The sequence below is a fragment of the Lacerta agilis genome, chromosome 1, assembly GCF_009819535.1.
Source record: "Lacerta agilis isolate rLacAgi1 chromosome 1, rLacAgi1.pri, whole genome shotgun sequence".
NCBI classification, from domain to species: domain Eukaryota; kingdom Metazoa; phylum Chordata; class Lepidosauria; order Squamata; family Lacertidae; genus Lacerta; species Lacerta agilis.
The window spans coordinates 16,011,816-16,024,803 of NC_046312.1; the positions used below are offsets into that span (position 1 = coordinate 16,011,816).

Sequence of the window (12,988 nt, forward strand, 5' to 3'; positions counted from 1 at the left end):
TCCCCTAAATTCCTGGGTCGAGTAGGTGTTAGTATTTAATCAAGGCTTGGGGAGTTAACCTGGATCCCAGACTTCTAATCCCTGGACCCAGCTTCTCATGTTCAGGAGATCACCTGGGAGATGGGCCATTGAGAGAACAAAGGAAAGGTAATGGGCCATTAAGAAAGCGAAGGAGAGGGCAAATGGGTGGGGCCCCTACTTCAGCTCTGAGATAGAAGACAAAGACAAAGCTTGAGGCAGAGTTTAAGAGTAAAGACAGCAAGCTGAAGCACGATGGTTTATTTCTGTTTGAATCTAAAGCTGTAGCTATGGAAGAATCAAAACTCTCTTGGGGTGTTAATGCTGTGAACCCCTGCACTGCAGGCTCAGGTTGTATATATGTGCAAATCAACAAGATATCATAAACACACCACTGTGCCTCATTTCCAAAAAGAAAAACTAGGAACCCCTGGAATCTCGCACCACTCGGAGATTGGGGCGACATGCAACATAGTGCTTGCAATTCACATTAACCTGCACTTCCAAATGCACAGTCCGCACTCATGTGCTTTGTGGTACTTTGCATACATTATTGTGTCACCAAAGGTAGGTGCCTGAAGCCGTTCAGGGTTGTACCCAGTCCACGTGCCAGAACTATAAGGTATTAGGATCTTGCTAAAGTAATGCAATGCCTGCTTCCACCCTAGTTGTTCCTAGGTGACCACTGAACATGTTCAATCTTCACTGGGCTGTTTGTGGGGTGGAGTTGTCCCGTTGGCTGCTCCCCACCTATTTCTGCATATCTTGGGATTCATCCAAATGTGCTGATACTTGCCTCTCTCTTTCCTTAACAGTGGCCTTCTTTCGGGTCCAGCCCTGTCGACGCAGCAGCAGCGCCGAGTTTGCTCTTAGAGGGACAGAGAGAACACAGTCCCAGTGTGACACTGTTGATGCTGAGGCAAAGCGAAGGAATAATCTGCCAAGCCAGACCCATCAACAGAGCTCTTCTGGACACCAACTGACCTTTGCGAGTGCTCCAAGAGCAGCAGTAAAAACATGGATTTAGCATTCTCCAGGGATTTCCACACTCCAGATATAGCATCCCATAGACACGTCTAGGGCCTAAAATAGTCTTGGGGAGATGGAAGTTCAAAGCTGCTGCCACAGCTGGAGAAGCAAAACAAACAGGCACAATGGCAGGCTGGCAGGCCTTCCTCAACCCCAATGAATGAAACTTCTCCACTGCTCAGAAGGAATTCTATTTACAGCATGAACCCTAAGCATGTTTACTCTGAGGCAAGTCTTACATGGGGCCCCTCCAGACGTCCTGTTCATTGTGCATTCATGATTGTTTCACTAAGACAAAGCACTTGCAGGCTTTAGACTAGAACTAAGATCTTTATTGAGTTTTGTGTGGGCTCACATGCCGGTCTGCTCTGGGTAAGCCATATGGAGAGCACAGGCGTGGTCCTCTCCTTCATTTCCTGTCTCGGTCTCTCCACTTGACTCTATTACTCATGGTGCCATGATGATTTGAACTCAAGGTGATATTGGGGCAGAGGTCTCAAGCCTCAAGAAGCAGGGCAGTCACCAACGCTGTTTGCACCACCTGCAAAAGTTTCAGGGTGGACATACTGCTTTGTTCCCAATCAGTGCCAGCCCCGTAACTTCCTGCTAAAATCCTACAACTTGTTCCAGGGTATTTTATTTTATTGTCCCACGTCTGTTGTGCTACAGTGAAAGAATATCCCTCCTGATGGCAATAATGCAGCAACACTGGGGAAGCGCCAGACAACAGCTAATAAAGGGGAGTGATGCGTCTAAACCACTGAGCCTCTTAGGCTTACCGATCAAAAGGTCGGTGGCTCGAATCCCTGTGACGGGGTGAGCTCCCATTGCTCTGTCCCACCTTCTGCCAACCTAGCATTTCGAAAGCACACCAGTGCAAGTAGATAGATAGGTGCCGCTGCAGCGGGAAGAAAAAACGGCATTTCCGTGCGCTCTGATTTCTGTCCCGTTGCGCCAGAGACGGCTTAGTCCTGCTGGCCACATGACCTGGAAAGCTGTCTGTGGACAAACACCGGCTCCCTTGGCCTGAAAGCGAGATGAACACCACAAACCCACAGTCGCCTTTGACTGGACTTAACCATCCAGGGGTCCTTTACCTTACTGTTACCTTACCTAAATCCACCACTATTTCCCTATTATTGCATCTATGTCATATTACAGAACACACTGCATTCTTGGGAAAGGAGAATAAATAATGTCACTCTATTCTACTCAGGAGGGGGGAGCAACACAATTTTCAAAACTGCAACACACAACCAAGTGTGTGTCCCTGATCCTCTCCTTTGACATGAGTCGGATGCAGCTTGGCCAATGAGGGATGGAGGTGCAGTGCTAAGTTCTCAGCAGCAGTGTCGTTGCTGCTCACCAGGAGAGGCGAGGTAATGGGGAAGCCAGCACGGTGTGGCTGCAGTGGCAGGACTCCACCAGTGCACCTGCACTGCGCCAACCTCCCCCCTCCACTGTGCCCCTCTACTCCTCCCCTCCAAAGTGAGTCTCCGGATACCCACGCAGCCTGTGAGCAGAGCTGAGACAGCGATTGCTTGAGCCAGTCCCTTGTGCTGTTTGGACAGCCCAACCTACACAAGCAAAATACTGAATACACCACACAGGGAAGGCAGAATCTGCAGAAAGGTGTCATTCAGGCATGCAGCTCTTGGCTGCCATTGATAGAAGCTAATGGTTAGGTCAAATTAAGAGCTTGGGGTGGTTTTCCAAGGTTCCTTTGGTCTGTTCTCAGCTGTTCTTGGTGTTATGAGAATTTAAAGGTCTAAGATATAAAATAAATGTTCATAAATGTACCAGGCAAACACATACATAAATATATAAACCACATGTCTGAAACAGTACAGGAAAACAGTCCTAAAGCCATTTTTACTCTTTCAGTGACCTCAAATATTCCTCTGCAGTTTGGATGGAAATAGGAAAAGCCTCCCCATTGTCTCTGTGCTCACAAATCTTGCCTTAAGGGCACATTTGTGTATGAATAGGGTGAGCCCAGGGGTCAGCAAACTTTTTCAGCAGGGGGCCGGTCCACTGTCCCTCAGACCTTGTGTGGGGGCCGGACTATATTTTGAAAAAAAAATATGAACGAATTCCTATGCCCCACAAATAACCCAGAGATGCATTTTAAATAAAAGCACACATTCTACTCATGTGAAAACACCAGGCAGGCCCCATAAATAACCCAGAGACGCATTTTAAATAAAAGGACACATGTAAAAACACGCTGACTGTCCGCGGGCCGCATTTAGAAGGCGATTGGGCCATATCCGGCCCCCAGGCCTTAGTTTGGGGACCCCTGGGTGAGCCTGTGACCTGGACTCAGGAATTAAGTATTTATCATCACAAAAGAATGGCCAGGCTCTCCAGGTAAACCCATCAACAGGTTTCCTGCCAGACAGAATTCTGCTGTAGTCCACCCTTTCTGTGATGTTACAGGTAGGTAGCCGTGTTGGTCCGCCATAATCGAAACAAAATTTAAAAAAAAAAAATTGTGCACACGAAAGCTCATACCAATAACAAACTTAGATGGTCTCTAAGGTGCTACTGGAAGGAATTTTTTTTGTTCTTTCTGTGATGTATGTATGATGTATTGGGGGGTGGTCTTCAGCTACAGGGTGGCAATTTCAAAAGTCTATATAAGGGCTTGCACACCATTGTTCTGGGTTCCTCCTCCTGCGTTGGGGGGGGGGGGTGAGTACCCTGTTGCAACAATTTAATAAAGATCAGGCTTACTAGCTGCTTTGCTTCTCAATATTCTCTGGTTGGCCTCTATTATTTTCTCCTACCGATGGAGAAGCTACATAAGGACTCTATACGGGCTCTTGGGTAACCCATAAGGGAAAAGGAGCAGTTTTTTCTTATAACGTTGGCCAACAGCTTATCAGGCAACACCAGATTCTCACTAGTTTCTACTGCTCCCCAATGTACAAGAAACATTTTATCTATAATAAATCACATCATTAAGCAAAAAACGTGTCTGGTTTAGGGTGGATTAATGTAATCACCCCTACGCTGCCTGTGGTGCAGTCAAAATTATCTGCTATTTGAGTAATCTTATTTTGACTGTGTACACACTCCTATTTATTCTGTATCTAGTGCGTTGCCACATAATTGTAGACACAGTCGATGTCTGCTCTGCACTTTTTTTTTTAATGAAACACCACGTTTTGATGTGTTTTTCCCCAAACCAGCTTTCACCCAAGTCGCTGGTTTAAACCGCAGCTAGGTTGTTCTTTTTTCTCAATTTGGATGGAAGCTTGCAGGTGCATTAATCATTAGACAAAGTAAGTTACACAGGAGGTTCTCACACTCTTTGGGCCTCCTCCCTTTCTCTGAAAGTTCAGTGTCCCAACAGGAAGAGCATGTTCACGCATAGAGCTTCTCTAATTACTTAAGACTGGCTTTACACCTTCATCAAAAGCTCGGGATGTATTATAATTCATATCCTAATCTAATTATTATCACGACATCCCTGCGAGTTAGGCTGTGGAGGCATGTGTCTAAGTCATAGAATCTGGGAGCTTGGGGGTATCAGCTTGTATACCAGTTACAGGTAGGTAGCCGTGTTGGTCTGCCATAGTCAAAACAAAATAAAAAATAAAAAATAAAAAAAATTCCTTCCAGTAGCACCTTAGAGACCAACTAAGATGGAGGGCACAAGGAGAAGGGGACAACAGAGGATGAGATGGTTGGACAGTGTTCTCGAAGCTACTAACATGAGTTTGGCCAAACTGCGGGAGGCAGTGAAGGATAGGCGTGCCTGGCGTGCTCTGGTCCATGGGGTCACGAAGAGTCGGACACGACTGAACGACTGAACAACAACAACAAGTTTGTTCCTGGTATGAGCTTTCGTGTGCATGCACACTACTGGAAGGATTATTTTTTATTATTTCCTGAATACAAGAGGGCCAGATCACATAGAATCAAAGAATTGTAGATTTGTAGACTTGGAAGGGACCCCAAGGATCATCTAGTCGAACCCCCTGCAATGCAGAAACTCAGCTAAAGGATCCATGACAGGTAACTATCCAAAGGTTGTATAGTTGCTTATCTCCTTGGCTCGGGGGTTGCATGACTTACACATACCCTCCAACATTTCTCTGTTGAAAATAGGGATGACCTAAAGAAAAGTGGACTCCCTAGAAAAGACCCTGATGTTGGGAAAGATGGAGGGCACAAGGAGAAGGGGACGACAGAGGATGAGATGGTTGGACAGTGTTCTCGAAGCTACTAACATGAGTCTGGCCAAACTGCGAGAGGCAGTGAAGGATAGGCGTGCCTGGCGTGCTCTGGTCCATGGGGTCACAAAGAGTCGGACACGACTGAACGACTGAACAACAACAACAAAGAAAAGTGGGACCTTCAAAGGTCAAATCAGAAACCAGGACAGCTTGTGTAAATCCGGGACTGTCCCTGGAAAATAGGAATACTTTGAGGGTCTGAGATCTGTCGATTTTGGTTTCTTTCACTTTCTCACAGTCTCTTCCAATCTTAACTTCAGTTTGCCACATTCCTGCTTTAATTCCCCTTTAAAAAAAATTGCTTTCCTTGCTATCTAAATGCAGAACTGTTAGGCTGTTTTCAGACTTAGCATTAGGTTTGGGGGTTTTATTTTTTACTGCTGGGGGTTTTAAGGCAGCTCTGGATTCAACTGCATTGTAAAAGATACAGTATTCTGTACTAGCATAAACAGTACAAGAGAGTCCCAAAGGCAATTTAGGCTTACCCTACGGTATCCTTCTCAAACCTGTTGCATGCCAGAAGGTTTGGATTGCAACTCTCATCACCCTTGACTTTTGGTCAGGCTGGCTGGGGATGATGGGTGTTGTAGTCCAAAATGTTTGGAGGGCAGCGGGCCGGGAAAAGCCATGTCATGCAAATAGGTGCCCTTAATCCAGCTTCTGAATGGCACCATCCCAGGAGCACCGCCTTGTGTGATCCTTCAGGACATGGGTGTCAATCAACTCTGAATCCATAATCTCTCAATGGACAGAAATAACCACCTGGAGCAAATAGCTAAGGGGAGCTGCCAAAATTTAGATCTGGAACTGGCACAGGTAAATCAATAACGCACTCAGTCTGCAGCCATATGCCATGCTCATCTAACCCTCTCTAGTAAAGATGACGCGCGGACATTTCACTAGTTCTTCAGAATCACAGTCACCGAATACTTTTTTGGTCTTGTGCAATCTTACAAGTAACAAGATCAGGCCTTGGCCTCTTGCCAAACTGCTTATATCAGAGCCAGACTTCACCAGGACAAGCCAGAACAAATCTCAGCAATGTGCGTTTGTTGAATGCACATCTGTATGGCATTACTAAACACAGTAAAACCTGGCATGTAGCAAATATCCACAGGTTTCCTTCTTCGGAAAGGCATGCATCATTTCAGAGCACACACGCCAGACCTGACCAGTTCAGTATACAGTAAGCAGCACATGGACGGCGCACAGAAATCTACCAAACCATTCCACGTTCTAAATCTTATATTAGTAATCCAAGAATTGACAGAACAATGTGCAAAATCTGATACAGAAGCCACAAATAGGAAACTAATTCATATTTGTACAAAAGGGAAAAAAATTCTTCTTCAGAGTATTCTCCCTCAAGGTTTTGGTATATTTATATACATTCAACTTCATGTGCTAAGTTCTTTCTTGGCTTAAGCATTTGTACATTTAGCCTAATACTCTGAAGAAGAAAATTAAATGTTGTAGCTTAGCCAAGATGAGATGTAACAACATATGAATTTGAATGTATGTAAATACATCAATACCTTGAGAGAGAATTTACTGAAAAACGCCCGAACACTCTTCATGGGCGAAACAGGTGACAAACGCCGGCACCCTGTCTAACATTTGTGCTTAACATCTTCGACACTTCATCTGATTGGACTTACCTTCGTTGATATCCACAGGAGCCTGGCTAAAGGAACTTTAAAGACTGAAATTTTCCTTTTGTACAAATATGATTTAGTTTCCTGTTTCTGGCATCTGTATTAGATTTTGCACATTGTTGTCTCAGTTCTTGGATTACTAATATAAGATTTAGAACGTGGAATGGTTTGGTAGATTTCTGTGCGCAGTCTATGTGCTGCTTACTGTATACCAGTCTACAGGGGTGTAGCAAGCCTCTTCGCCACCCAGGGCGGCATGTGCGAAGGCACCCCCCTGGGGGCGGGGCGCCGTGACACATGTGCCGTGATGTCACGACGCACGCGTCACGGCGGGCTGGGCAGTTGCAGTGTGGAGGCGAGGGGCGGGCCAGAGAGGGAGGGAGGGGTGTCACCCTTCCTCGCTGGCCCGCCCCTCACCTCCCCGCCGAGCCAGCACTGAAAAAAAGCCCTTTTAAAAAAGGAGAACTTTCCTTCTCCTTTTTTTTAAAGGGCTTTTTTCAGCACTTGGCTGGGCAGAGCGAGGGGCGGGCCAGAGAGGGAGGAAGGGGTGTAACCCCTCCTCGCTGGCCCGCCCCTCACCTCCCCGCCGAGCCAGCGCTAAAAAAAGCCCCAAGTGTCACCCCCCCCCCCGGGGCGGTACCCGGGGCGGTCTGCCCCCCTGCCCCCCTCGCTCCGCCCCTGCCGGTCTACTACGAGTATTGGCAGCATAGGTTTATTTTTTCAGACCTGACCAGATGGCCTTTGACTTTTGCCAAGTGTGCACAGAAATTCTGGGGTGTCAGCTGTTGCCTGGGCCCTCCTTTGGAGCTGATGTTAAAGTTGGGGTGGGAGGAGATAAAACAAGAGACTAATGAGCAACATGCCTTAGGGAACCCTGGGATGTTCCCATTGCATGATGTTTTGGCACTGTGGATCCCTGCAACTTACATGCATGGGACATCTATTATGAGACGATCCATCTGTGAAGAGTTGTAGCTCACTGATTTAGCGTCAAACAGAAGGTCCCTGGTTCAATTCCCAGCATCTCCAGGCAGATATGGGAATAAATCCGGCCCAAAATCCTGGACAGTTACTGTTCGCCAGTATAGACTAATCTCATTCTTCGTCTTTGTCCCTCCATCACCAGCTCCCTTGCTTCCCTTCTCCTTTTCTCTCTGGAATTGCCTCTCCTTCATCCCCCTAGTCCACATTTGGAAACCTAAGAAACTGGCATGGGCACCACAAAATACCCATTGCACAGAAAAAATCTGGAGTTGCTGAGAAACCCCCCCCCCCAAAAAAAACCCCATCAAATTGCAAAATCCTTATAAACACCCAAAACAAATAAAACACAAAGCAGGCATTCCCCCACAACTAAACAACCCTCCCAAAAGACAAAAACCGGGGGGGGGGGGCAGGATATCTGGAGGGGCAGCAACCTTGGCTGGCACCAAGGAGACTATCAGAAGGTGCCATGGTGCCCATGGGCACCATGTTGGGGATCCCAACCCTACTCTATATCCCTCATCGTGCCCTAGTACGTGTATTTGAAATAGCCATGTCGTCTCCCCTGCCCTAGTTCCTTGCTTCCATTTCCCACCTCCTTTGTTGTTTCCTTGTGTATCTCATTTAGATTGTAAACCCCTAGGGGCAGGGACCTGTCATACAGGTTCTGCGCAAACGGCCTCATGCATAAGATGGCACTCTAGACATTAACACAGGAACACGTTTAAGTTCCTGCCCCTTTGAGATTCTGCTTCAATTCCCCCATCAGTCTCTTTCGATTCACACCTGCGGCTGCGGCTGACCCCTCCTTGTCTTCGCCTTTCTCTATGGGCTCAACTTCAGTACCACATACATGCAATTGTACGGAAAGAATATCCGATTTGCAGTGGTTCCTGGAATTAATGACCCCGCCAGCTTTGAGTTCCACTAAGTGCCCCTACGCACGCTGAACTCCCGTCCCCTAAAACCTCCGCCTTGGGGGCTCTGAAGGTCATTCGCCCTCTCTCTCCGGTGTGGGGGACCTGCCTGGAAGTTAACAGAGAAGAAACACAGCTGTCTCTCTTCATCAGCGGGCTGCTGGGTAGTTTATTTATTTATTACCTCCAATGGCTCCAGCGATGAAATCCATCTGCGCGGAGGGGAGCCAGCTGCCTTTGCTTGTCCCGATTAAAAATGCTTCAGCTTTTGGTGCAGGAGGGCAGACAGCAGGCTCCGTCTTTCCAGGAACGAGAGGCCCTTCTGGACGGATCTACGGTGGGGGTGAGCAATAGGCTGAAGTTAGGAGCACCGGCTTCCCAGGATACACTTCAAGGCATACGTAACCGAGAGCTGGCAGGAGGAGGCTGGGACTTTGAATCAGCCTCGGGAGTCCTGTCGGTGCTGCAGGACTCCACAAGGCATGGCTGAACCACTGCAGGGGACAGGGCCCTCCCTCATTCTGCCTTTTGCTCTCCAAATCACCAAGGGCGAAAGAGCGTTGCAGCTGAACTGGACTGGGGTCAATTTGCACTCGGGACATTGTGGTGTTAAAGTTCCTCTGCTGCACCAGATAAATCTCTTGGCTTGGCAAGGAGCAACGATGCCCACCAAGCCAGTTTGGTGTAGTGGTTAAGAGAGGTAGACTCGTAATCTGGGGAACCGGGTTCGCGTCTCCGCTCTTCCACATGCAGCTGCTGGGTGACCTTGGGCTAGTCACACTTCTTTGAAGTCTCTCAGCCCCACTCACCTCACAGAGTGTTTGTTGTGGGGGAGGAAGGGAAAGGAGATTGTTAGCCGCTTTGAGACTCCTTCGGTTAGTATCAAATCCAAACTCTTCTTCTTCTTCTTCTTCTTCTTCTTCTTCTTCTTCTCCTTCTCCTCCTTCTTCTTGCTTCTCAGGTCATGTGGTCATAGGCAATCAGACTTGAATCTCGCCAGGCCCTCCTCATCCAGGAACATATCATGAGAGCTGAGCGGTACAGCAAATGGTTTGAATGCATGAGATTCCAAGGTCAGTGCCCGAGACCTGTAGTTTGAAGGATTTAGCGATTCCTGGAAAGAACTCTGCCTAAGACACTGAAATGTGGCTGCCAGTCAGAGCAGAGAGTATTGGGCAAAATCAGCCCACGGTCTGACTCTATAGACAGATTGAAAAGGTGCCTTTACTTTTATATGTTCTAAACATGCACCCGAGGCCTCAAGCACAAGACCTTTTGACTGCTCCTTCCACCACTCAAAAAGGGGATTGTCACTGGAAATTAGAATATTTAGGACAAGGGTTCATAGACACACATTTCCATAAGCTTTGATATATGCTATATACACAGGATTTAAATGTCGTGGAATGCAAGCCAAGTGATTTTCCTATCCAAGCCACCACAGATAAACAGTTTAGGTTAGCTTATTTATTAAGAATATTTTATAATACTCAATCATCAATAATCCCAGATCAATAATAATAATAATAATTTATTATTTGTACCCTGCCCATCTGGCTGGGCTTCCCCAGCCACCCTGGGCAGCTTCCAACAAATGTTAAAACACATTAAAATGTCACAGATTATCCCAAATCCTCTTCCATTTACCACCCATTAATTTTCCCAACAGCTCGTTCTTCAAACCAATTAAATATCCCCATTTGTTACCTCCCATATAATCTATGGGTAATCTTAAATTAATTTCCCCCTCCACGAATGAATAGCTTGTCGTTGCTGTTTGGTGGCAGAGATGATTGCTGCTATAAGAAGGGCTTCTGGTATGCCTGCTTTATAAACATAGGAAGCCAACTTTCAATGATGTGGACCATCGGCCTTAAATGGCTCAGAACCGCAATACCTCAAGGACCGCCTCTTTCCATAGGAACCTACCTGGACCTTGAGATCATCTTCTGAGGCCCTTCTTTGTGTGCCTCCTCCGTGAGGGGTCTGGAGGGTGGCAACAGGTCTTTTCTGTAGTGGCTCCCCACTTGTGGAATGATCTCCCCAGGAAGCCTCACCTGGCACCTTTTGGCACCAGGCAAAAACGCTCCTCTTCAACCCGGCCTTTGGCTGACGGACACCCAATGCCCATTTAAATGTGGGTTTTTTTGGGGGGAGGGGTTTATTGATTTGTTGTTGTTCTTATTTTTACTGTGTATTTTGTGGTTTTTATATTGCCATTTTATGATGCGAACTGCCCTAAGACCTGGAAAAGAAGGGCTGCATACAAATTTAATAAATAACAATGAAAATAATTGGTCCAACTGGTTCAGTTAAACACCATTTAAAATAATCAACAGTAAAAGTTATTAAAGCATGTCAACATCCACAGCTTGGAAGCACATGGTCCCCCCCCCCGAGAATCCTGGGAACTATAGTTTAAGGGTCCTGGAAAGTGAAGCTCTATTGGGGGGGGGAATATGTTTCACAGGTGCCTTTGCACCTGGTTATTTATGTTTATTTATGTTTACTTTATTATATCCTTCCGCCTTGGAAGGAAAGGTAGAAAAGGATCCGACAGGCAGCTCACTGCATGGATCCTTCCGCGGGTAAAAAAACGCGCTCTAACTTTAAATAAGGTAACGGTCATTAGTCTTCTTCCCACCTAAACTTAGCACGGTAACAGGACTGTAATTGGTTGTTATGCTTGTTATGACGTTGGTTGACCCTTTAATAAATAGCGATCGCTCCCTGTTGTGTGGTGGAGAAAGCGCGAGGCAAGCCGAGTAAGAACATCGTTGCGTGGCAAGCACAGAGAGAAAGAGAAACTGAAACCAACCACGCAGGGTAGCAGTAGGCTTCTTCACCAGACTGCAGTCTCCGTTGTATTTATTTCATTTTCGTTTTGAAAAACCCTTTATTTGGCCGTTTAGTTTTTGGCCACCATTTAGTTTAGTTCTTCTTATTTTCCAGAACATTTTGGAACTCACAGACGCTCGCAGAGAACTTCCGAGGCGACAACAATCCGAACTCACAAGCTAAAACCTTCAGATCGTGGCCAGCGGACCCTTTTCACGGCGCAGTGGGAGCAGGACTCCAGCATTACCGGCCGTCCCATCCACAGGCTACCCCCACAGGGGGGTAAACTACGGTTCCCAGAAATTGTGCAGGGAAGTCTTGTGCTTTAAAGGTATGGTGTGGAAAAGAGATTATTCCGTAGTTTTCCCTAGTTAACACTTAACGATCGTGTGTGGCTTATTAACAAGAGCGCTTCTCCCTTTGTCCCTGTGATGCTGCAGAGGTTGCCAAGTCTGGCTGAAGGTGCCTCCTGACATGCATTCCTTTGAAAATTCTTCTGCCTGAAGATGACTGTCCTGACCAAAGAGCCATCTGGGAGTACATCTACTCAGTGTATCATAAAGGCACCTCTGGCCTAGTGTACCTTGCTTGTTCCTGTTCTCCACCTATGACCCACTGAATAGCCTTGATCACTTTGGCTCATAATTAAGAAAAGAATTGGCTGGATCCCTATATCCAAAACATGGGGCTAAACACACTCTCTTGCGTTGGAAATGTAAAGAGAAAGAAGGAACGTTTTATCAGATGTGGTGGACTTGTCCAAAGGTAAAAGACTTCTGGGAAAAGATATATAATGAGTTGAAAAAAAGTTTTTAAAAATACATTTATTAAAAAATACCAGAAGCCTTTTTACTTGGAATAATTGGTGAAGAATTGCCCAAAAAAGATAGAAGATTCTTTCTGTATGCTACGACAGCTGCGAGATTATTGCTTGCCAAAAACTAGAAAACACAGGACATTCCAACGATAGAAGAATTGCAAATGAAGATGTTGGACTATATGGAACTAGCCGAAATGACTGGATGGGTCTGAGAACAGAAGGAGGAGATGGTGGAGGAAAATTGGAGTAAATTTAAAGTATATTTTAAAAAATATCGTAATATTTGAAAATTGGAAACATTTTGGAAGTAAATCGAGGCTAAGGTTTAAAATGAAAATAGTAGAATTGGAATTTAGGGTAATAAAAATTAGATGATGTTAAAAAGAAGGTTAATTTTGAGGATTTTTAAAGCTTAATAATGAAGTTGGAAAACCGCTAAAGATGTAATATAATGAAACTCAAAAAAGAGGGATTTGAGGAAGC

General features: G+C 46.0%; 1 protein-coding gene across 2 annotated transcripts in view; it reads right to left on the reverse strand.

Moving 5' to 3' along the window:
- SLC25A47 (solute carrier family 25 member 47) overlaps positions 1-12,988 on the reverse strand; it is a 31,756-nt gene that overhangs the window by 10,617 nt on the left and 8,151 nt on the right. The window contains exon 2 of one of the 2 annotated variants that reach the window (XM_033139768.1): positions 9,032-9,179. In XM_033139768.1, coding sequence (XP_032995659.1) covers positions 9,032-9,059 — 28 coding nt within the window. In that variant the 5' untranslated portion in view covers positions 9,060-9,179. Of the gene's footprint in view, positions 1-9,031; positions 9,180-12,988 lie in introns of those variants that run through there. The other variant, XM_033139776.1, reaches the window with a different exon arrangement.